A 24,372-nucleotide genomic window follows, 5' to 3' on the forward strand; every position below is an offset into this window, starting at 1 on the left:
CGAAGCTTAACAATTTTTGTTAACAAAATAACTTCCAAAACATTCGGTAAACGACATCCTTCCTCTCTGAATCGAAACATTCGTCCTTTCATTTTCAAGAGTATTTGAATCGTTTTTCTGAAGCGCCTACGTGCGTTTTTTTCAATTACCTTTGGAATTTGCTGTTGCCGTGCTTCTGTGTCTTTTTTTTTGGTTCAGATTGTAATCTATTACGAAACTTCGAATCAAAAACGTGGTATACGCTAAACACATCTGTTTTGGGTTTCAATCTGAAGACTTAGTATTATTAAAATGCTCATAGTGGTACAATGATCACGTATTGCTGTGACTATCACTAAATGTTTTTTATGATTGAAGGATTACTGGTAGGAGATCTTTCCCGTTTCACCAGGACAGGTGGGTGAGCAAAGGCTCAGCCAGGAGGGATGAGATTTGCTAACGCCGCCCAAGCGCCTCCAAAGGAGATCTATCAACTCAAGAGTGATTGCTTCGCGAATGAATCTACTACCGGATCGAAATCGCGACCAGCTGAAAAGATCCGGCGAGAAACTCAGCGGGCTGATGCATGGGTTAGGTTGCACGTCGACCTCTTTGTCGAGTTCGGCGAGTACGGTTACCGGGGCCCCTAAGCCTGCTCCTAGTGTTAGAGCTGAAGTTATCTAATGGAAAGGCTATTGGATCTGATGGATCCGTAAGGACGTGCCTATGTTTAATATAACAATATATATAGTATAATATTAGATACTAGCGACCCGCCCTCGCTTCGCTTCGGAAACATTAAATTTTATTATTGATAGTTGAGTCTCGTGATGCTACCCGCGGTTATTGTAATACAGCGGGTGACGCCACGGGCGAAGTTAGTCTAAAAAAAGTATCCTAAGTTACTCCTTGTATCATTAGCTACCTGTCAGTAAAAGTCCCGTCAAAATCGGTCTAGCCGTTCCAGAGATTAGCCGGAACAAACAGACAGACAGACAGATAGACAAACAGACAAAAATTGTAAAAAAAAATATTTTGGTGTATGTACCGTATTTATATTCATATGCATGTAGTAAAAAGCGGTTATTTCAATATTACAAACAGACACTCCAATTTTATTTATATGTATAGATTACGAAATTATCCTTTAGTGTACAGAAAGTTAAATGCATTCTTAAAAAACATTTATTTTTATTTTATCTAAACAAAATATACACCAATGATATCGAAACATCTCTGTCAGTGCATTGGTAATTTTTCTTGAAGAAATCAAATGAACGGGAGCTAACAGCCCTTGAAAGGCATTTTGTACTGCTAGGCAAATTCAAATTCAAAATTCAAATTCAAAATCATTTATTTCAACTTAGATGTCAGTATGACACACTTGTTGAATGTCAAAATACAAATAACAATGTTAACTCTACCACCGGTTCCAAAAAAAGCCACAGTCCTGAGAAGAACCGGCGAAACAAACTCAGCGGGCTTTTTTTTTCTTTTTGTTTTTTCTCAAATATTTTCTTTTTTTTAAATAAATAGAAATATTCACAATAAAAGAAAAAACAAGTCTAAAATAATAATAATAATAATGAAAAATGAAAAGGCCAGGAGCGAGCGCCTCATTCCCACGTAGTGCCATCTAGTAAATAATCCTTAACTTTATAATATGCCTTGTTGCACAAACGTTCCTTAACAGTTTTCTTAAATCTATGAACAGGTAGTAGTTGAACGTTTAGTGGGATCTTGTTGAAAAGCTGTACACCCAGCCCCCTAAAAGAGTTGCTTATTTTCTTAATTCGAGCCGCCGGCAACGCAAGCCTATGTTTGTTCCTAGTGTTCACATTGTGCAAATCGCAGACTCTGGGGAATTCTTCAATGTTTTTACGCACGTACAATAAATTTTCAAAAATGTATTGGGACGCTAAAGTTAGAATTTTGATTTCCTTAAACTTGTCCCTCAAGGATTCCCTCGGGTGCATATTATAAATAGCACGAATAGCCCTCTTCTGCAGGATGAAAATCGTTTCGACATCGGCAGCATTGCCCCATAGCAAAATGCCATAGGACATAACACTATGAAAATAACTAAAATAAACCAAGCGTGCCGTATCTTCATTAATATACATTCGTATTTTTTTACCGCAAACGCTGCAGAACTAAGCCTACTCGCTAACTTGCATATGTGAGGACCCCACTGCAGCTTAAAATCAACTGTTATACCAAGAAAAACTGTCGAATCCACAAGCTCCAGTGTCTCTCCACTTACAGTAATATTAGTGTCAACTTGTCTAACATTAGGTGTGGTAAATTTTATACATTTTGTTTTTTTGTTATTTAATAACAGATTATTAACACTAAACCAATGTACCACGCGCGAGATAGCATCATTCACATCGTCATAATCTTCCAAATGTCGTTTAATTTTAAACAATAATGATGTATCATCAGCGAATAATACGACCTCGTGACGGGTTTCAATAAACTTAGGTAAATCATTGATATATACAAGAAATAGGAAGGGACCCAATATGGAACCCTGAGGAACACCCATATTAAGTAAGACACCGGAAGATCTCGTTCCTTTAACGTCTACCTTTTGGATTCTTCCGGATAAATAAGATTTAATAAGTTCTAATGAAACGCCCCTAATACCATAATGGTGTAATTTCCTCAACAATGTATTATGCTCAACACAATCAAAAGCTTTAGATAAGTCGCAGAAAACCCCAAGGGCATTATGCGACTCTTCCCAAGCCTGAAAAATATTTTTAATGAGATCTACACCTGCATCAATAGTTGAACGACCTCTAGTGAATCCATATTGTTTGTTATGAAGCAGGTTATTGGAATTGAAGTGGTTCAAAAGTTGTTCCAGAATAATTTTTTCAAAAATTTTACTCAATGTTGGTAGTACTGAAATGGGCCTAAAGTTAGAGGGGTCAAAAGTACTACCAGATTTAAATAACGGTATTATTTTACTATATTTCATTAGATCAGGAAACACACCACCATCAATACAGTCATTAAATATTGTAGCAAGGTAAGGTGCAATTATATCAATAATGGATTTTATAACATTAATTGAAATTCCCCATAAATCACCAGTTTTCTTAATATTAATGAGCTTGAAATTATCAATTATGTCCTTTATATCAATATTTGTGAACTTAAAGTTAACACTGCATTTATCAACATGATTTTGCAGTAATGATTCGGCGACGGTAGGAGATGAAATTAAAGATTTTGTGGTAGAAGCTGGGATATCAGCAAAGTAGTGCTCAAAGGCACTGGCCACTTCTTGATGAGAAGTTATTATTCGATTATTGATTTTTAAAGTTAATTCAGCATTGCTGTTTCTGACATTCCCAGTCTCCCTATTAATGATATTCCAAGTCATTTTAATTTTGTCAGGTGCATTTTTTATAAGATTGCCTAAGTGCAATGACTTGGCCAATGTACAGACTTTTTTAAACAGCTTGGAATATTTAGAGACATACTCATGAAATGACTTATTATGATTATATGATTTTTCATGATAGAGATCGTATAATCTCTGCCTACTTTTGTGAATTCCAACAGTCGCCCATTCATTGAATGATCTTTTATTATGTAAGATCAGAGTTTTAGAAGTAAAGATGGCACTAAATTCAGAATTAATAACATTAAATAAATCCATGTAATGAACATTAGGATCTTCACTATAACAAACATTCGGAATTTTTGCCAAAACTTTACCTCTAAGCTTCTCCAAACGTCTAATATTAATAGGAACAAACGGTAGCTTTCTTGTACTATTAACATCTGAAACAGATTTAATTTTAAAAGATAAGAATTGTCCACTGTGGTCTGAACTTAAATGATTAATAATGCATTTATGTAAAGGTTTTACATTTGTGAAAATATTATCTATACACGTTGCCGATGTGCTAGTTATTCTTGTGGGCTCTGAAAATAGATTGCTAAGGTTTTTTTTAATTTTTTTTATTGCTTAGCTGTGTGGACGAGCTCACAGCCCACCTGATGTTAAGTGGTTACTGGAGCCCATAGACATCTACAACGTAAATGCGCCACACACCTTGAGATATAGTTCTAAGGTCTCAGTATAGTCACAACGGCTGCCCCACCCTTCAAACCGAAACGCATTACTGCTTCACGGCAGAAATAGGCGGGGCGGTGGTACCTACCCGTGCGGACTCACAAGAGGTCCTACCACCAGTAATTACGCAAATTATAATTTTGCGGGTTTCATTTTTATTACACGATGTTATTCCTTCACCGTGGAAGTCAATCGTGAACATTTGTTGAGTACGTATTTCATTAGAAAAATTGGTACCCGCCTGCGGGATTCGAACACCGGTGCATCGCTTCAACACGAATGCACCGGACGTCTTATCCGTTAGGCCACGACGACGTCAAACGACGACGACGACGTTATATGATTTTAACAATGTTCTGAGTCTAATAGTGGCATTTGTATTTTCTAATAAATTTATATTAAAATCACCACAAATAAAAACATGTTTATTAGAAACAGAAAGCTTTAATAAAACACGTTCCATTATATTTTCAAAAAAATCATATAACGAATTCGGGGGCCTGTACACACTTACAACAATGAATCGCTCAAGCTCTACACATGCCATTTCAATAATCCGTTCCACAGAGAGGCTCACAATGTCTCTACGTTCCTTACATTTATAATCTTTATTAACAATGATCAGTGAGCCACCTCGTATAGCATTCTCTCTGCAGAAGGAACTTACAACCTGGTGATTTTTAAAATTACAATTTAATTCATATTTTTTAAGCCAATGTTCAGTAACACATAGAACATTGACTTTATTATAATCTAGGAACAAATCAATTTCAAGTTCTTTACCCATCAAACCTTGTAAGTTCTGATGCACCAGGTTGATCACAGTTGTTTTCAAAGAAATATTATTTGTTGATGGGCTGTGTCCAAATAAATCATATTTACTGCAAGAGGTAAACTCTGTTGTCTTAGTAATTAATTTAAAGTAGAAGTAGAAGAACGGATTCCAAATTAAGTTAATAATTAGGCAGTTGTCGAACTTTGAAAAAAGTAGAAGGCAGTCGGCGCAAGGCCTAGTGAATACGGTGGATGAAGCAATATTTCCAAGTCTAGCCATTGTAGCTTAGAGACCGTCTGTTGAGCTATATGAGGTCAAGAGTTGTCGTATATGGCGTATCGGGGCGACCGATTAAACAAATCCGGCCTTAGATTCGTGAACTCTTCTATTTGTATACACTTTCTCTTAGTGTCTACATATACGCAGTAATACTGATGCCGTTTCATAAGAAACTGTGATGAATTATACCGACAATAGACGATCAAAGAGGGACCATGACTTTTCGGGGGTAAATTTTCGTTTGGAACATCGCCCAGGTGCCAAACCAGAGTTTAATTAACAGGATGACCGCTAGTTTTCCAACCTACGCGGATAGCCTCGAAAAGCTATACCAGCGTTACCCTAGCGTGTAGGTGAGCTCTTTAGGGCTCAAACCAGGAGGTGTTACTAACACAGGCCCTAGCAAAGAGCAGTGCTTGGCAAAACCTACCTCCGGATCGGAAACGCGACCCACTGAGAAGGTCCGACGAGAAACTCAGTGGGCTGTGCCTATGGGCTAGGGAAGACCGCTAAAGATTACGCAAAAAATCAATTTTTAATCTCAAGTGACAATTCTGGTCAAAATACCTAACGCATTCGTCGCGCTAGCCATCATTCCGTTCATACAGCAACCACTTATATATATTTTTTAACGTTGAAAGCTGCTGCCAACTCAACAGTACGAATCCCATTATTTAGATCAAAATTTTCGTGCCTGAAGCTTTCAAATCAATAACGAATCGTGGGTTCGTTTGTAATTTTCACTTTGTACACGTCATTAATGTCATTAGCCGTTTATGCGGCATTGCTACCCCGGCCGAAATTCCGGAATTGCTCGTATTTTTATCAAGTCCATATTGATTAAAAAGATACAAATGTAGTGAAAACAAGACACTAATCATAAATAAAGACGTAACTGAATTTGAAATATAATTCCATATTTTTTAAATAATATTCATTTCAATTTGTATTACCAGCAATACATAAATTACGTTTCTAATGGCCAGAATTGTAAAACGGCAATTTCATAGTAAAGACCTCTTATTACATTTAATATTTGTAAAGCGTTTTATGAACCCGCATGGGTATCTATAAATATTAAATTAACGGAAATAAACAGACGATAAACTTATATTCCTATTTTAATAACCTGAAGAATCTAAATTCCATAAACGTAATACCATCTACCGGATTAATAAACTATATATTCACAGTTTTTTTTTTTAAATTTGAATTTTGTTTTTTACTTTTTTTATTCGTTCTATCGTATTTGAAAACCCTGCTGTTGATACTTTATAGCCCTCTTATCGTGGCTGCCTTAAATTATATATCAAACCCAGACGACAGGTCCACGAAGTCGCCTTTAACGTGTCCAATTGGATCCTCCCAATCCAGTTTCAGTGGAATCCTAGGCTACTGTGGTTGTTGTTATCAATGTGAGAATTATTGACAGTATATTTGAATCTTCTATTAATGGCTTATATATTGTTATGATAATTGTATAAATTCTTCTTCTTCTTCTTACCTTTATCCCACATTATGTGAGGTCTGCTAGCATGTCCTCATCATCATGCTGCACAGGAATTTGGCACGAGTTTTACCGGCTGCTTGCTTGACGTCAACCCTGTCTTTCTAAAGCAATTGAAACTTGGACCGTAAGCCTCTTAACATTTTTTTTTTTTGGTCCACGGTTCACACAACTTTCTCTAGCCTCAAGATAAGCTTAATGCTTGTGTTATGGGTGCCAGATTACGGATATACCACATATATTACTTTTTGTTGTAAATATATACATATAATACATAGAAAACATTAGACTATGAGAGGTTCTAGCTATCTGGAGCTACAAAAATCTATATCAAATTTCAGTTGTACTAAATAAAAATCATAATAATATGAAATAAGTATGATCGTTTTAGAAGAGCATACCTAAGTATTGTATATTTCATTTTTCTCGTGTTATTTATTAAATGTAAGAATATGGCTCCCGATTACTGATCTCGATGACCACTAAAGAGTTATTTTATTATTTTAGTAAGGCTAGTACACGGCACGCAATGTAACATAAATGAAATCAAGTAACGCGCGAGGTCAAGTGACGGTGAGAAGGGTAGTCGCCCGCTAGCTAGCTACCTTCTGCTTAGCTTGCGTGCTTATAAACCATACACTTGCTTAAACGATAGAATATATACATATTATGCTTAGCTTTATTAATGCGTATAGTATCTCATTTAAATATAATACATCAGCAGTAATAATTGCCTGCTACTAGGATAGGATTTGTACTGGAAATTATTATGAACTTCCATTGCTTCTCAAACTCATCTGTAACATAAAACTACCCTTCGCCTCTGTTGCTTATACTATTTAATTGGAACCTTATAATGAAATATATTAATGCTTTCATCAAAATTAAATATCTTGGGATTTTCCAGATATACCCAATGAGAGATAATTTACTGTGACGAGTGACTTTGATCCACAATTATTTTTCATCGAAGAGGGAATCAAATGTTGTGATTTTCTTTAAAAGTGTATAAATAGGTATTAATCACCCTTTCCCAAAGTGGGTGATAACACCCCTTTGTGAGCGCTACAGGCCTAAAGGCGGGCGGTAAGAAACCCAGAAAACAAATGGGGGCATTGTGTAGAGGCTTGGGAGGCGATTTGTAATTTCATCTCGGAGGACTCTTAGACACCAGACACCACCTGAGCTCTCGCTATAGTGGTTTTTAAGTAGGTGAAAAAATGGGGGCGCTAAAAATTAATTTATTCTCAAAATGGGCAGTAGACAAAATAAATTTGGGAACCCCTGGTATAAATGAAGACACACCGTAACGTCGTAGTATTTATTATCGTCAGTGTACAAAAACGTACGGCGTACCGCGATCTTTGTACACGTTTTATAGTAACGCTACGTTTTACCAAGTTTTCGATATACCGATAATGTCTGTGAGGCCGTTGACCTCGCAACGTAAGTCACAGCAGCAATAACTCTGAGAGATCCACACTGAACAATAAAACATTCTATTTTAGCAACTTAAAATTTATTTATTCTAGATAATAATCTGTCATTCATAGATATCGTGACATTATTTTAATGTTTAAACAAAGAATACAATTCGTTTAGTAACATCGAACCTAAATTTTCATATTATCAATACTCAAATTCGATGGATTACATAAATACTTACTACAGTCAATTCGCTATAGTTTGTTGGAACTCATAAACAATAATTGGTAGATGAGCAACAAGTGTGAATAAAATTTTATTGTACAAATTCAACAGTATTACATTGTGTAATTTGATTACATAATTGTGTAATCTCTCATAATTATAGCCACAAAAAGCCAACTGAAGCCGTGCGCCGTAGTCACTACACACTACTAGACCGCTACCTGCGACCGGCTACAAGGATGTCGAGCGACACTTCAAGGCACGTAGCGACACGTAAGCTGCGTACACAAAGCCAACTCTTGCAACAACAAGACCATTAACTATTTTCATACCCGACCCAGTGGACCGAATGGTAAACAGTCGACGTCGCCCTAACCATGTCATTACGGATCCTCCCGATCCATTAACGATGCTTTTGGGTATCTCAAGCTCCGGTCACCGTCCACGCCGAGCCCTTCGCTTGCGACAAAGGACTCGACAAGTAAATTAACCCATAGACACAGCCCACTGAGTTTCTCGCCGGATCTTTTCAGTGGGTCGCGTTTACGATCCGGTGGTAGATTCTGCGAAGCACTGCTCTCGCTAGAGTCAGTATCAGAGAAAAATAAAACTAACTTTTTTCTAGCATTCAGAATTATAAAATCCATATTTCAAATAAACGAAACTTTACATTTACATACTAACACACATAGTCACATACATATACCTAACATAATACGTTATGTTTGGTATAAATAACTAACGTTATGTTTGGTATAAATAACTATTTTTTATTAAATGTTTGTAGAAAGGAAATTAAAAATATAAATAAATAATGCTTCATGATCGTTTACACTTAATAAACACCCCTTATTAATTGCTTTCGTTTCGTTATTAATAGTCCGTTGCCTTTAACAAACAAAATAAAAATAAAAATCTGCCAACTGCGTCTGTTAAAAGTATCTCTTTGAAGATCATGCCAAAACGCTCACACTTTTTTTACATAACATAGTATGTTTTTTTCCCTACCTATTCGTTGGTCGCCTTGGGGGGAATTCCAGCTACACTTGAACGGATAGGTGAGCTCACAGGCTCAACCTGAGAGAATTTGCTAACACTAGCCCTAGCAAGAGCAGTGCCTCGCAGAATCTATCACCGATATAGTACTTTGCATTATATAGAGTCTCATTTGATAGGTGTGTACAGTAATGTAAGAACTCGTATAACTAAACTAAGCTATATACATTGGCTATTTACTAGAATTACAAAAACAAAAACTCTTTTTAATTGATGCGTTAATGCCAAATACAAGTAATGATGTTTGGAAATGTAAAAGTTTTCGATTATTTGAAATATAAATAAACAAATCTACATTTTTTTCAATTTCTTAAGTTCGTAGTAATTTCATTAAATGATGGATTCACAGACGGTACTCTAACGTGCTTATCAACTATTTTTTGATAGATAGCCCATATTAAATGCACATGATGCAAATCATCAAATCATCATCAAAATGCAAATGATAATAACGTCCGTCTGGTGTAGTGGTAAGTAACATGGCCACTACACAAGGGGGTCGCGGGTTCGAATCTCGCCAAGGGAAGTTATTTGTATGATAAATACAAATGTCTTCTCCAGGGTTATGGATGTATATTAAATATACGTATGTGTATAGTAAAAATCTTATATTTATTTCCGTTATCTGGTACCTGTAACACAAGTTCTTTACGAACTTATCACGGGACCAGTTAACGTGACGTGATTGTTAGTAAATATTTATTTATTATTATTGGAACGAAGTTCCTTATCGCGCGTTGTGAAAGGGGGACTAGACGGAAAAAATTCTTACGAAAAGTTGTCACGACACTTTTTAGATCCGTCATTCTGACCAATCAACGTGTAGGCGCTTATCGCGTGACATTGCTCGTATCCGATTGGTCCGCGTAATGAGTACAGTTTCTCGAGATAGCGTTTCAACAATAGTAATTTAGTTCATAGTATTGTTTTTTTCTTCTTCATAATGCCGTAATTTATTACTATAACTTAAAAAAAAAATTACAATTCCTTCACTAATTAATCGAAAGGAACTTCGTTCCATCCGGGTGTCCCTTGACACCTCTGAAGTTTTTATTTATTTATAAATAAAATATTGGTAGCCAATTTATTGAATTTCTAATGGTCATGTTGTCGAAAAGGCGTTGTGTACGCATTAAATACCAAAACGTTAGTTATTAACCGACAGATTCTTATTTGCTTCTTTAATAGGAATAATTAATATTAATATGACATTAGTTAATTTAATCAGTATATTCTTTTAGAAAGTTAACCTTTTAAAGAGTATCTTAGTGAGTACATTTCAACTAATTTAATTATTGAAGATGAATATAATTGAATAGAATTTAATGAAATTCGCTATGATTTTTTATGTTAGAGGCATATTTGTTGCCCTAGAACACTAAAAGTTTTCATTACAAACATTCACTAAATAAAATACGATAAAAATTAGATTTCACTACTTAAACACTAATAAGATCAACAACTATTTCATATTTGATTATAATTTTTTTTCAATTTCAATTATAATATGAATAATTTAATTATAGCTTCGTATGATTATAACAATACATTTCTCAAATCTACAACATTGTATACAGGTAAAAGTATATAAAAGGTTCGATTTGTAAAGCTACGCAGATACGTGTGCGTGAGAGAAATGACGTATTAGCTATTTAGAGATTTCAGAAATTTTACGTCAAATTTCTGAACATCAAGGGTATAATAGAAAATTATGGATAACTCATAGAAACATTGAGTATAATAACAAAAAATTGGACGGTCGCGTTAGTTCACAATAATACAAACGACATAAATAAGTATACTCTGTGCTTAGTGCGAGTTTTTTAACTTCTCGATCGCGTGAAAGTTAACTCAAATTTGTATGGAGTTGGAACAGCGCCCCTAGCGGCAAACGAAGGGAGGCTGAGGAATTTGAGTTAACTTTTACGCGATCGAGAAGTTAAAAAACTCTCACTTAGCACACTGGATGCAAGCACTCGAAAGGATTCACGATAATTTTCTCATAATGTCACTAACTTCGATCTTACTATTACGACTTTTATTAATCGCCAGCAATTTGAAAGAATATAAATGAAAATTAAACAGTCAGATATCTCAGGTGTATCTTCTTATGAAAAGGAAAAATAAAACACTAAAATTAGCATGCTCTAATCAAGTTCATCTAAATTACAGGCAGGAGCGTAGTTCGAACATAGATCAGACTTTGTTTATAGTTACAAAATGTTACGAAAAAACGTTTTAAAAATATATATATATTAAAAAAAATTGTTTTCTGTCCCATTTCAGTCAGTTATTTGTGCATACCTATTTTTTTTATATTAATTATTCGATAAAATTAAGTCTTGAAGTGTCGCTCAAAATTTTAATTTAACCATGTAGCCTCCGACAGACATATAAACAAGTGTATAATTATAATGTTTTCTATCATAATGGACCAACCATGGCAGTGAAAGTAGGATCAGCGCGCTCATTGGTCGATTTCCCCACTCTTATATGTCTAGCAGACGCCTTTGGAAACTGAGGTGATATTTCCGAATCACGAAATATGAAACGCATTTCGTCTGTATGATAAAATTATAATGATTATACCGAAAAATTTAGCAAAAACCGTTAATTCGATTAATTCATTATGTTTTACTAAACCAGCGTAATACTATAATGATAAAATATTTTATAGATCTCAAGGAACTTAGATTCGAATTTCGGACATAACACCTTTTATCTTGAGAATGCGACCGATCCCAAAATTGATTCCAATCCTTCATAGAATCAGCGACTCGTTAAGCGCTTTACTAAAAATAATCACATTCTATTCATCAATATAATATAATAGTTGGAGTAGGTATGTAAAGGTTGCATGAACAATATTGAACGATAAATACCTTTATGTCACAATGTAGCTAGATGTCGCTAGTTTAGCGACGTGTGACGTAATCGCTCTTTCTACGACGGAAACGTTCGCTTCTACGCGCTACATTTACTCTGATATGGTCTCAGTCTCAAGACAGTCCATACGTCTGACCTACGATACACTCTCCCTACTCGAGCTAACTGACTTGTGTTCGCCAACGACAGAACATACACATACCTCTACTTCACTGATAAGTTGCGTCATAAACACGCTTAGAACGCTTCCCGAGTATACCTACCGTGTTAGTCAATTCGATCGATTTTCGTGTCAGTGGTGTACACAAGTCTCTGATATGTGGGATGATGTGTGTAGTGCCGCGAACCGCCCGCCCCGGTATCGACCGAACGGTACAAAATTGGAGCGTACCTATATATACGTTTCTTATATACAATGTACAATACGATACGGTAATTACTATAGAGGCTACACGACGATACAGCAACGGGCGGCTAGGCCGAGCCTCACGCGTCAGCATTAACATTCTCACCGTAATATACATCGCAACTCGCTCTATATTATAACAAATACGTCACCACGTTCGAACAAACAACGGTAATGTACGGGCGCGGTTTAATTCGTCGCACGCGGCGCACTCGCCGTTCGAAGCCCACCCGACTGTTAATAATCGAGTTCTCAAGAGAATTAATAAACAAAGGCAAATAAATAGATAACAGAAATAAAGGTCTAATATTTTCTGTTAAATTCATTTAAAAAATGGCGCATCAATTTTCGGCCTTATTACAGAAAAACTCAAAAATGAATTGTAAAATAATACACGTTGTGTTGTGTCGAAGGTGGGAAACGAAAGGAACAAGTGGTCCGAGTCAAGGAATAAATTGACTATAAAAATTTAGTGTGCTCTCATTATGCGCGCGTCGACGGCGGCGAGAAGATATCCGCCGAACGCCACGCCTCCGCCTCCGCTTCCGCGTCGTATTGCTGAAGGAACGGATTCGTTGAAGAATCGTACCGCGGGCTCAGCGCTGAATTGAGTGTGACGGCGAGCCCCGCTGACGTGCCGGGTATGGCGGGGGCCGACGGAGCTGAGGCCGTGAGACGCGGTGAAGCGGTGCGCGGAGACTCTCTGGGCGACGCACGCGGCGACGCTCGCGGAGAGCTGCGCGGTGACGCACGCGACGGTGACTGACGCTCTGGCTGACGCAAGATAGACGACACCGAGCCACCGTGCTTGATCGTGTCGGCGGGACTGTGACTGCCCGAGCTAGTGCTGGACCCGGGCGATGAAGCCGTCGCAGAGCGCGCCCGCGGCGGTGCGGGCAGCGGACCTCGGAGCGGCGACTGCGGACGATATTGGCCGCCCCTGACTGATGAGAGAACCTGTCCGCCACATAATTATGATCTTTTTTATTGCTTAGATAGGTAGACGAGCTCACAGCCCACCTGCTGTTAAGTAGTTACTGAAGCCCATAGACATCTACAACGTAAATGTGCCACCCACCTTGAGATATAAGTTCTAAGTATAGTTACAACGGCTACCCCACCCTTCAAACCGAAACGCATTACTGCTTCACGGCAGAAATAGGCAGGGTGGTGGTACCTACCCGTGCGGACTCACAAGAAGTCCTACCACCAGTAATTACGCAAAATATAATTTTGCGGGTTTGATTTTTATTACACGTTATTCCTTCACTGTGGAAGTAAATCGTGAACATTTGTTAAGTACGTATTTCATCAGAAAAATTGGTACCCGCCTGCGGGATTCAAACACCGTTGCATCGCTCGAAACGAATGCACCGGACGTCTTATCCTTTAGGCCACGACGACTAGAAAAGTTAAGTGTTTCAATCATTGTTTTACGCAGTTACTGTGATAATGTTATAGGAATACATACATGTGCGGGCGGCGAGCGGTCGGGCACGGGCCGACCCGATAGAGCTGGCGGCGGAGATGCTGCTGATGCTGCCGCTTGAGGCCGAAATGGACTGACTGAGGACTGAGCTCGGCCTGCGTGTAATACTTTAGATTTTAAATAATATTCTTAGTTTTTGGAACGAAGTTCCTTATGGGACGATGCGGAGGGGTACCCTAACCGGGAAAAAACGTCCGTAACATAAGATTTTTATTATTTATGTATATAGGTAGTCTACGTGATGACGGTTATATTATTATTCATATAAATAGCTGTTTCTTTGTATATTATTATTATATTTTTTTTATAAATCATTGTGAATAAAATAAAGTAGATAACTTTGTGCTTTTTTTTATCAATAAAAAAATCATAATAAAAAATGTATACCCGAATAATTATTATCTTTATACCTCGAATAGAAGTTAAAATTAATATTTTTATAATGAAGAACTTCGTTCCTATCCGGTGTCCCACGACACCACACATCTCTTTTTTTTTAAATCTGATTCGTTTCTATAGGTCACCTGGGTGGAGCGTGTGTGAGCCCGCTGGCGACGCACTGACTCTGTTTCCACGCGGCCCGATTACTGGCTCGCCGCGCCGAACTGTCTACAAACATACATGCGTTAAGGTACCGCTTAGCTTCCAAAACAGTTTTTACTACAAAACCAGGAATTTTAAATGAACCATCTATCTATATATATATATATATATATATATAAATGAATTGCTGTTCGTTAGTCTCGCTAAAACTCGAAAACGGCTGGACTGGTTTGGCTAATTTTGGTCTTGAATGATTTGTGGAAGTCCAGAGAAGTTTAAAAGGTAAATAAATAAGAAAATGCTCGGAATTAAATAAAAATTACAATTTAGTTTTTCCTTTAATGTGTCCCCCGTCGGACAGATAGATTTCTTTTGTTTGTTTTAAGTTTATTTTATATATACAAAGGTAGGTCTTTTATTTATCGATTGAGGCACTACGAAGTCTGCCGGGTCAGCTAGTACTAATATATAAATCTACAGTGGTTTTTACGGATATTTCGTTATAACTACTGAACCATGCATCGGATTGACTTGAAACTTGGTATCCACGTAGAAAATACATGTGCTTAATGGATAGGCTAATATTTATATGAGTGTTAGACTCCTTACACCAGTTGCGGGGGCGTTAATGATGAGAATCTTTGTGGGGGTGAGAAATAAATATGTTCATTTTTAATGCCCAGCGAAGCGGATGGTTACAGCTAGTTATACAATAAATGCATTTTTCATTTAAAAAAAAAACGATAAACAATTTTTTTGGAAATATCAGTGAATAATTAATAGGTATGAATTAGTGGATGACATTACCTGAACGCTTAGGAGGAGGCCAAATCTGCAATAGACATTGGAGTACATGGATGGGTCTTTGATAATCCAATTCGCCAGGAGGCGACGAATGTAGCATTAGAGGTGGAGCCAGAGCTACGGCGAGATGCTGCGGCGACATCTTGTTGCGGTCTTGTGCAGCTACCACTAGGGCCAGGTGGTCTAACAGGAATACCAAAGTGGCTCTCGCGGCCCTCGGCAAGCATTCCACTATGGAGGCCATTAGACGAGCGTTTCCTTCCCTGTCGTCGGGGAGACATACTCCTGGAAATCGATAACTCTATCATAAAAATCAGGGAATATTGTTATTGTGTACCTCATAAAAAAGCCATGTATACTATTATACTAGTGTTATAAATTCTTGTACGTGTTTGTATTTTAATAGGCTTAAATAAAAAATATTATTATTTATTATTTACTGTCAAAATGAATGGCTCACATCTATTATAAACTACATTTTACCTTTAATGGTTAAAATAGTTACAATATTATCAATAGATTTTTATCAGTTTTTTGAAAAAACTAGCCAGAATTCTAGTGTTCGAAATAGGGAGCTTAATTGTTTTTTTCTAAAAAATGTTTTTTTAGATTGTTCCATTTTAGTCTCTTGTGTGTTAAGCTTAAAAAAATCTTTTTTCTTAGAATTGGTTGAGTGGTTTCTCTGTGATCACGAAAAAGATAAGCAAACAAACAAAATTTGTCGATTTTAAAAATATTGATCAAACAAATCTTATCTTCTTTTTAATTCCGCATTCGGATTACCTTTTTTCAATTTATATTTAAATAAAAATAAATTTGCCAAAAATAATGTATTTTTAATTCTACTAACCTAAAGCATCTAATGTCATTTGGAACAGGCATCGACTGAACAGGGGTTGAGGCAATTCGCGAAGGTAATCTTTCAGGACGCCCGTTATGACATTTATGTCCGGAACGGCCTCAGGCGTGAGCTCCACGGTACGGGCATTCCGTTCAAATCCTTCCCGAAGCACACGCTTCTTACTTGCCGCTCCACATAAACGATAAAGACCTAAATAAATAAATACAATATTAATTTTTCATTGTTGCGACAAATGAAACGTTAAGCTGTACAAGGGCACATGAAATACCAGCGTGAATGCCGCTAAGGACTTTATGGTACGAGTTATAAGTCTCAATATTGTATAAAGGCTTTCTGTTCTTTAAGCTGGACCGCACTTCGCGACCCAAATAGACATGATGGCGGTACTTACCTGTGCAGGCTCGCAATATACTTTACTGGAACAATGTAAATGTCTGAATAGTCCAAAATTATAGACCATTTACTTAAATTGAAGATATCGGATATTTTAAAATTACAATTAGACGATCACTCAACTATTCTTCTATTCCTCATTACTAACAATTTATATTCCACGAATTGGAATATATATATCACCAAACAAATATTTAAAAAAAAACGGTTTTGATGCAACGTAATCATTGGTAAATCAATAATTAGCAGCATTTTACGTTATATTATTGGTGGGCTACGGAAAGCACTAAACATTCAAGTTAGGGGTAGCCCACTGAGTTTCTCGCCGGATCTTCTCAGTGGGTTGTTTCCGGTGATAGATTCTGCGAAGCACGGCTCTTGCTAGGGTTCGTGTTAGCAACGTCATCAGGTTTGAGCCCCGTGAGCTCACCTACTAGTTAAGGCAACGCTGATATAGTCTTTCAAAGCTATCAGCTTAGGTAGGAAAAAAAAAAAGCAAGTTAGACAAAAAAAAGCCATGGTTTCAAACCTATGATATCAAGTCCTCGTCTCTCGATTTCCTCAACGCATCGTCGGACGATGAGAGGTACGGGCGGCGCGTTAGGAGGGCGGATCTCCCGCGCCACCACCGCCTCCAGCTCCGAACCGAACAGCGGAGGAGGAGACACGCGTCCTTGAGTCGGGCGTCGTCGGAACAGCTCATGAGGCTCCGTGTGCCGTATCCTCACGTACAATGTACCGCGTGGCTCCAACTAAGCAAAATATAAAATGTTTACCTTAGTTTCCCTAGAACTAGAGAGAATAGCTCTGTGTGTCTAGCTGTGTCCCTTTGCCGGTACACTGAACCAACGATGACCACACACAGGCCGATGGGTTGTTCGTGCACCTATCTGCCCTCGAAAGAAAATTTAAATCGTACATAACTTTTTTTTTATTGCGTAGATGTGTGGACGAGCTCACAGCCCACCTGGAGTTAAGTGGTTACTTTATCTACAACGTAAATGCGCCGCCCACCTTGAGATATAAGTTCTAAGGTCTCCGTATAGTTACAACGGCTACCTCACCCTTCAAACCGAAATGCATTACTGCTTCACGACAGAAATCGGCAGGGTGTTGGTACGTACGCGTGCGGACTCACAAGAGGTCCTACCACCACTAAATGATATTTATGCCAGTAGTACCTTGATAAATTATAAAATGGCTTACCTTAATTGCAAGTTGGTGCATTGCAGACCGAGCAACTAAGTCAGGTAGCGTTATGACACCTCTATAACACAACTTGTGCCTGTGTTGGGGATCCCATGAGTACACCAGTACATCCAACTGTCTGTTATCAACTAACTCTAAGTCGAAGGCCTCATCCCAATCGAAGTCCAGTTCGCTGTTACGAATCTAAAACAAAACATTGACTAGTTTCAAACATTGTAAGCGACACTAGATTTTTTTCCTTCTAAAATTCAATTTGTAAAATTAGTTAATATTTTTGAAATTGGTTGTGTGTTTGTATATCTGATTTAAGTAAAACTTTTTACAGTTATTATTTACACTTTAGAGAAAGTTTTTGCAATAAGATCAAAAGTGTATTTCAAACGATGAATTTAAGCCATAGTGGGACAAGTTTGACTACCACTAAATATATTAATGAAATATTATTATAATTCGCGATAATCATAGTGTAATGTGACTGAATTTGCTTTGATATTACATTAAAATTAGATTTTATTTACCACTGTACGCGCTTTGTGTACTCGATCACATTCGAGAACGCAGTACAAGTCACGTGTTGCAACTGGGGGATGAACCGACATGATAGGCCCAGAAGGCGGCGATCCCGGGGACGAGCCTGATGCTCCCGCAGGGCGCAACCCCCTCCCTGACAGGAGGTGTATCCACAACATGCCTGACACACCACCCGACAGTCGCGACAGGCCAGTCATTGATGCCGACAAACCACCACCAGTCATCTTATCCACTTTGTATTTAAGGAAGTCTGCAATTTAAAATTGTCTGTCATTATTTCAGTGCCTTAGGTTTATTCACAACATGGCCCATATTGTGACAAGTCACATGTATCATATGTGTGAATTTTATTGTTTAAAATCTGATTTATTCCGTTCAATTCACGCTTCAAATAACGCATGACTACATCAACATAAAAACAGCAGGTAATTATTTAGTATCTCTTTATTTCTCTTAGATAATCAATCAATTGGTACAACAAGTGCATCGCACGTTGTTCCAGAAATAAATTTCGATGACTGTTACAATATAATACTCGTTTATTATTTTACGATTTACTAATTTTAAGATTTTATTATGGTTCATGAATCATTTAAAATTTTAAAGGAAGGAAGTCGATTCATTCTATCTGTGTTATAAAATAACAATATGATTGCGTATAATTACCACTAGGATTGATATCGAGTGGTCTCTGGTGCCTTGAACCAGGGGTCGGTACCGGACTGGGATTCGGACACGTGAACCGCGAGCCCAGTTCCAATAGCTGACGGACTCGTCGAGTGGAAGGCGAACCTCCCGGCCCACCGCCTAACTGTTGCGTCGCTCCCAGCTGCTGCGAGGATACCGATCGCGCTGGCAAGTGCCTGGGACGCTCAATGCGACGCCCCGCCAAGCCTAATGATGATCCGAAACGACTAGCGTTTTCCATCTGTAAGTTAGAAGAAATTAATAAGAATCAACTCAGTATTGAACACACTATATTTTTATTGAATTAAATTCATACAGTACTAAATCCATCTATATATATATAAAAAATAATTGCTGTTCGTTAGTCTCGCTAAAACTCCAGAACGGCCGGACCGAATTGGCTAATCTTGAATTATTTGTGGAGATCCAGAAAAGGTTTAAAAGGTAGATAAATAAGAAAATGCTCGAAATTAAATCAAAATAACAATTTTGTTTTTCCTTTGTTGTGTCCCCCGTCGGACGGATTCGTTTTGTTTGTTTTAAGTTTATTTTATATAAAAGTTTAGGTCTTTTTTTTATCGAGTGAGGCACTGCCGGGTCAGCTAGTCATAAATGTATATTATAAAATAATTTTACTTCACAATAAGTCATAACGTTAAGGCGTACATTTTTGAGCGCATCGTGTATATTTTCAGCTGAATAGTGAGTAGGTAGACGTGGACGAAGAGTTTCGTAAAGTGCACTAGTAGAAGGGGCTCGAGAAAGCCAAGCTCTGTATTCGTCCGACGTGAACACTGACGGCGAAGAAGGTAGACGACCTGTGAAAAAAAAAGAAGGATATATGTATAAATCTGATAGGTTCAGAGAATAAATGAAATATGCAATATGTACCTCTTGAAGAACGAAGATCGAGTCGTGAAGATAGGGGTTCTGGTTCATCTTGAAGGACACTTCCGGTACGTCTTGTCAACCCCAACCTTAATATTGAAAAATGTATAGAGTGATATAAGTGTCGTACTAATAATCAAAGCGAAAATATAATTTACCTTTGTCCGGTGTTTCGCACATCCCTGGGCAGTGAATTAAACTTTGAAGTAATGTCCCTTCCTAATGTGCTACTTCTGTATCCACTTAAACCAGAATAATATGGAGGTCGAGTTGGTGCCGTAGCCTCTGTATCGGATGAATAATCTAAACTTCGATTTCTCCTCGCTGTACCAAATTTACTACTATATGATGGAAGTCCTAATCCAGTCGTCCCGTAACCTCCACCCAATGTAGATCCTAAGCCAGTACCAGACAAGCCGGTCCCTAATCCCGAGGTAGTTAGTCCAGGTCCCACGAGACTAGATCCAGTAAGAGCACTGAGGCCCGTACTAGATAAGCCAGATGGTAATCCTGGACCTCCTAATCCAGTAGACGTTAATCCAGTGTTTGCCAGACCACTGCTTGTTATTCCAGATCCTGGCATGCCAACGCCACCATAACGATGGTTATATCTTGACAGGCTTGATGCTGTAGAATAATAAGAACTGATTAGAGCACAATCTCAATCAATCAAAGAGTGGAGATTAGATAGTCTAATACTGAGAATACATTTATATGGATCAGCTTGTTGGACCACTAAAGTGGCGGATGAAAGGCGATTGCATGCAGCAGAGATGCGAATGTTGCGATGGAGAGAATGGATAGAATACGGAATAAATATTATGTTAGAGGAAGTCTGTAAGTGGCACCTGTGACAGAGAAGCTGAGAAGTGTGCGTTTGGGATGGTAATATGGACATATAATGAGACGAAATGAAAATGAGGTTGGTAAGAAAATGTTAACTATGAATGTGGAAGGATATAGAGGAAGAGGTAGACCTAAGAAGAAATGGATGGATTGCGTGAAATACGATATGTGTAAGAGGGGAGTGAGCGAAGAAATGGTATATGATAGAGGAGTATAGAAGGAGAAAACATGTTGCGTCGAATCCAGGTAACTGGGAGAAGGGCAGGATAATGATGATGACATTTGAAACGTACCACCACCAGTGGCTGTCGACGCCTTTAAGCTTGATCTTAGCAACGAATGCCGTCCAAAATCTGAGTGCGTTTCCGCACGCGGCAACTGCTGCTCTGACCCAGACCTCGGAACTCTGCCCCCAAAGCGTGTACTGAAATAAAACACATGTAAAGATCATGCTGCATATATGACTATATTGGAATTGAATGTGTCGGAAAGTTAAATTGAATACATACCTTCCACTTTCCGGTGGATAGTACGAGTGAACTTTTTCTGCAAGACTATCAAGAGTATTAGGATACGAACGTTCGTATGGTACAAAATGTGTGGCTGATGATTTAGGTTGTTCTGTTATTACTGGTGGTGGCGGGCGGTAACTGAAAATAAAAAGGTCCGTAATTTATTTTTAACATTCGGTTACTTTATAATCAAACTAGAATTTGGAAAAATAGGTTTCCATTGCAGTTTACTTTACATTGTTTTAACCTAAAGCTTAATACTGTTTATCTCGTCTCGCCTGATGCGTCTTCTTTTACGGTTTACTAATAATAGCTGTTACAACTTTTTTATTAGAGCTATAGTTGGTTGTTTCATAAAATACATAAAAAATATAAATAAATCATGACATCTTTACTTTACGTTTTTCGTGTTCCCTAAAATTGAATCTCGACTTGTGTTCATTCGAATTAATTGTTTTTATACGAAACTTAATTTAAAAATACAATCTATACATATAAATAAAATTGGAGTGTCTGTTTGTAATATTGAAATAACCGCATTTTACTATATGCATATATATACGGTACATGCACCCAAATATCATTTTTTACAATTTTTGATACAATTGATGATATATGGAGTAACTTAGGCTACTTTTTTTAGACTAGGCGTCACCCGCGATACGACAATAACCGCGAGTAACATCGCGGGACTCAGCTATCAATAATAAAATTTAATCGTTTCCAAAGCGAAGCGAGGGCGGGTCGCTAGTATTTGATAAATTTAATAATCACCTCCAAGTAGAATGATCAGACGGTGGTCTAGGATTGTAATACAGGTCAAGTGCTGCAGAATCTGGGGACAGTGCACCGAGCTGGAGGCGACTCCTCTCTTCCCTGCCATCGCCAACTGGACGCACTGCATTACCATGCCCGCTTGTGGACCGGAGTGTGCCATGTCTGTAATAACAGTTATTAAGATTAAATAACAGTTCGAATCATAGATTAAAATCGATGAAACGAATGAAATTAAATTGCTAATAGATAAAAAATAATCTTCTACATTCTCTTCAATTATTAAAAGCCTAAAAATATATTGTTTTTGGTGTACCGATTATATTCGTATATAAATACTAGCCGTACTCGCCAGCTTCGCTGGACTTATAAAATTAACATTATTATTTGTGGTCATTATTATTAGGGAATCCAACACTCATATAAATATTAGCCTATCCATTAAGTACATGTATTTTCTACATGGATTCCAAGTTTCAAGTCAATCGGATGCATGGTTCAGTAGTTATAACGGAACATCTGAAAAAACCGCTGTAGATTTATATATACAGAGTATAGATGATTATTCCAGTACCAAAAAATTGAACTAGTAACGTTGTTGACAGAGCAACTACGAGATGACATACAACAACGTCTTGCTTAAGTTTGATAAATTTGGATGAAGAAGTAATCTAAAAAGAAAAGAGCACTGATTTAACGATAAAATAACAAATGAAAAGGTATCAGGAATGACAAAAAATTTAAGAATATAACTCATAAAAATTAACTGCCGTATATTCCCTCGAGACTGTCCAAATGGCATTCGAAAGATACCACGAAAGTTTGAACTTAAACACCCAAAAAAAGTCGATATTAACGTACCGTATTCTAACTCGTATTAGGGTAATTAATTATGACGAAATATATCTAGTATTTCAGCTTAAACGACCATTTACTTACTGCGAATAAAGTCCGTCAACGCGATCTCGATCTCTTTCCCTTTCCCTGTCTTCATCGTCACGACAGTCCCGCTTCAGAACAACGACGGGCGGCGGCTTGTGCTCCGACCGTGGTAGTGACGGCGAACCCGGGCCAGATTTCCCTGAAACATTTATTTTATTAGAGTGGACTTATTATGAAAAATTTTCAGCTGAAATTACCATGATACGTTCTAATTCTATTCATGGCATAGGTATTAAAAAAAATACAATTTGCAGTATTTTTTTTGTTTTTGGGGCCTATAAATTAACTCGTAGATTTAGAAATATTGTATATTGTAAAATACCTTAATAATTCCATAGAACTATAATATAACAAACAGTAAAATGCTAACTGTTCAGTAACTAGAATCAATCACTAGGTATGGGTTTCCTGTATCTATTTTTTTAATTGCTTAGATGGGTTGACGAGCTCACAGCCTACCTGGTGTTAAGTGGTTACTGGAGCCCATAGATATCTATAACGTAAATGCGCCACCCACCTTGAGATATAAGTTATAAGGTCTCACTATAGTTTCAACCGTGCCCTACCCTTCAAGCCGAAAGGCAATACTGCTTCACGGCATAAATAGGCAGAGTGGTGGTACCCGTGTGGACTCACAAGAGGTCCTACCACTAGTAATTACGCAAATTATAATTTTGCGGGTTTGATTCTTATTACACGATGTTTTTCCTTCAGCGTGGAAGTCCATCGTGATCATTTGTTGAGTACGTATTTCATTACAAAAATTGGTACCCGCCTGGGATTCGAACACCGGTGTACATCTCAACACGATTGCACCGGACGTCTTATCCTTCAGGCCACGACTACTTCAATGTGTGTATGTGTGTATTGAGATGCACATGCGCCCATGTTTATGCGAGTTAAGTCTAATAAACAATGAGTAAAACAAACAAAAAATATCTATACGTACATAAAACACAGAACTAACCTTTTCTCTGTCTCGTGCACAGCAACAATCTTCTAGGTATCGACATAATAATAACGACATCATCCAATGACATTCGTCTCACATCAACTAGGTTCACCGCAAGTATCTCGTCTCCAACCTTCAAACAACCACTGTTGTACACTGCTGACTCCAAGGCTATTCGTGAAATGAACACCCCATCAGTTCTTGTTCCACCGTCTCCTTCTCTGATGTACAGTCCAAGGGTTTGACCTGGACGTTTCACAATCTCCACAAGTTGAACTACATGACGCGTGTCCTAGAACAAATATGTGT

At 37.7% G+C, this 24,372-nt stretch overlaps 1 protein-coding gene across 2 annotated transcripts in view; it reads right to left on the minus strand.

Annotated features, from left to right (window-relative positions):
• Positions 1-7,940: 7,940 nt before the first annotated feature.
• The window catches only part of RhoGAP100F (Rho GTPase activating protein at 100F), a 57,246-nt gene continuing 40,814 nt past the window's right edge, over positions 7,941-24,372 (minus strand). Inside the window, exons 5-21 of one of the 2 annotated variants that reach the window (XM_028170417.2) lie at positions 24,079-24,355; positions 23,109-23,250; positions 22,170-22,334; positions 21,393-21,533; positions 21,177-21,307; positions 20,196-20,664; positions 20,041-20,126; positions 19,816-19,967; positions 19,129-19,390; positions 18,450-18,712; positions 17,929-18,114; positions 17,252-17,474; positions 16,318-16,518; positions 15,471-15,752; positions 14,645-14,725; positions 14,103-14,215; positions 7,941-13,588 (exon numbers count right to left, since the gene is read on the minus strand). In XM_028170417.2, the coding sequence (XP_028026218.2) occupies positions 13,115-13,588; positions 14,103-14,215; positions 14,645-14,725; positions 15,471-15,752; positions 16,318-16,518; positions 17,252-17,474; positions 17,929-18,114; positions 18,450-18,712; positions 19,129-19,390; positions 19,816-19,967; positions 20,041-20,126; positions 20,196-20,664; positions 21,177-21,307; positions 21,393-21,533; positions 22,170-22,334; positions 23,109-23,250; positions 24,079-24,355 (3,648 nt within the window). In that variant the 3' untranslated portion in view covers positions 7,941-13,114. Of the gene's footprint in view, positions 13,589-14,102; positions 14,216-14,644; positions 14,730-15,470; positions 15,753-16,317; positions 16,519-17,251; positions 17,475-17,928; positions 18,115-18,449; positions 18,713-19,128; positions 19,391-19,815; positions 19,968-20,040; positions 20,127-20,195; positions 20,665-21,176; positions 21,308-21,392; positions 21,534-22,169; positions 22,335-23,108; positions 23,251-24,078; positions 24,356-24,372 lie in introns of both variants that reach the window. The other variant, XM_028170425.2, reaches the window with a different exon arrangement.

Source organism: Bombyx mandarina, chromosome 22 (genome assembly GCF_030267445.1).
Source record: "Bombyx mandarina strain Sakado chromosome 22, ASM3026744v2".
NCBI classification, from domain to species: Eukaryota; Metazoa; Arthropoda; class Insecta; order Lepidoptera; family Bombycidae; genus Bombyx; species Bombyx mandarina.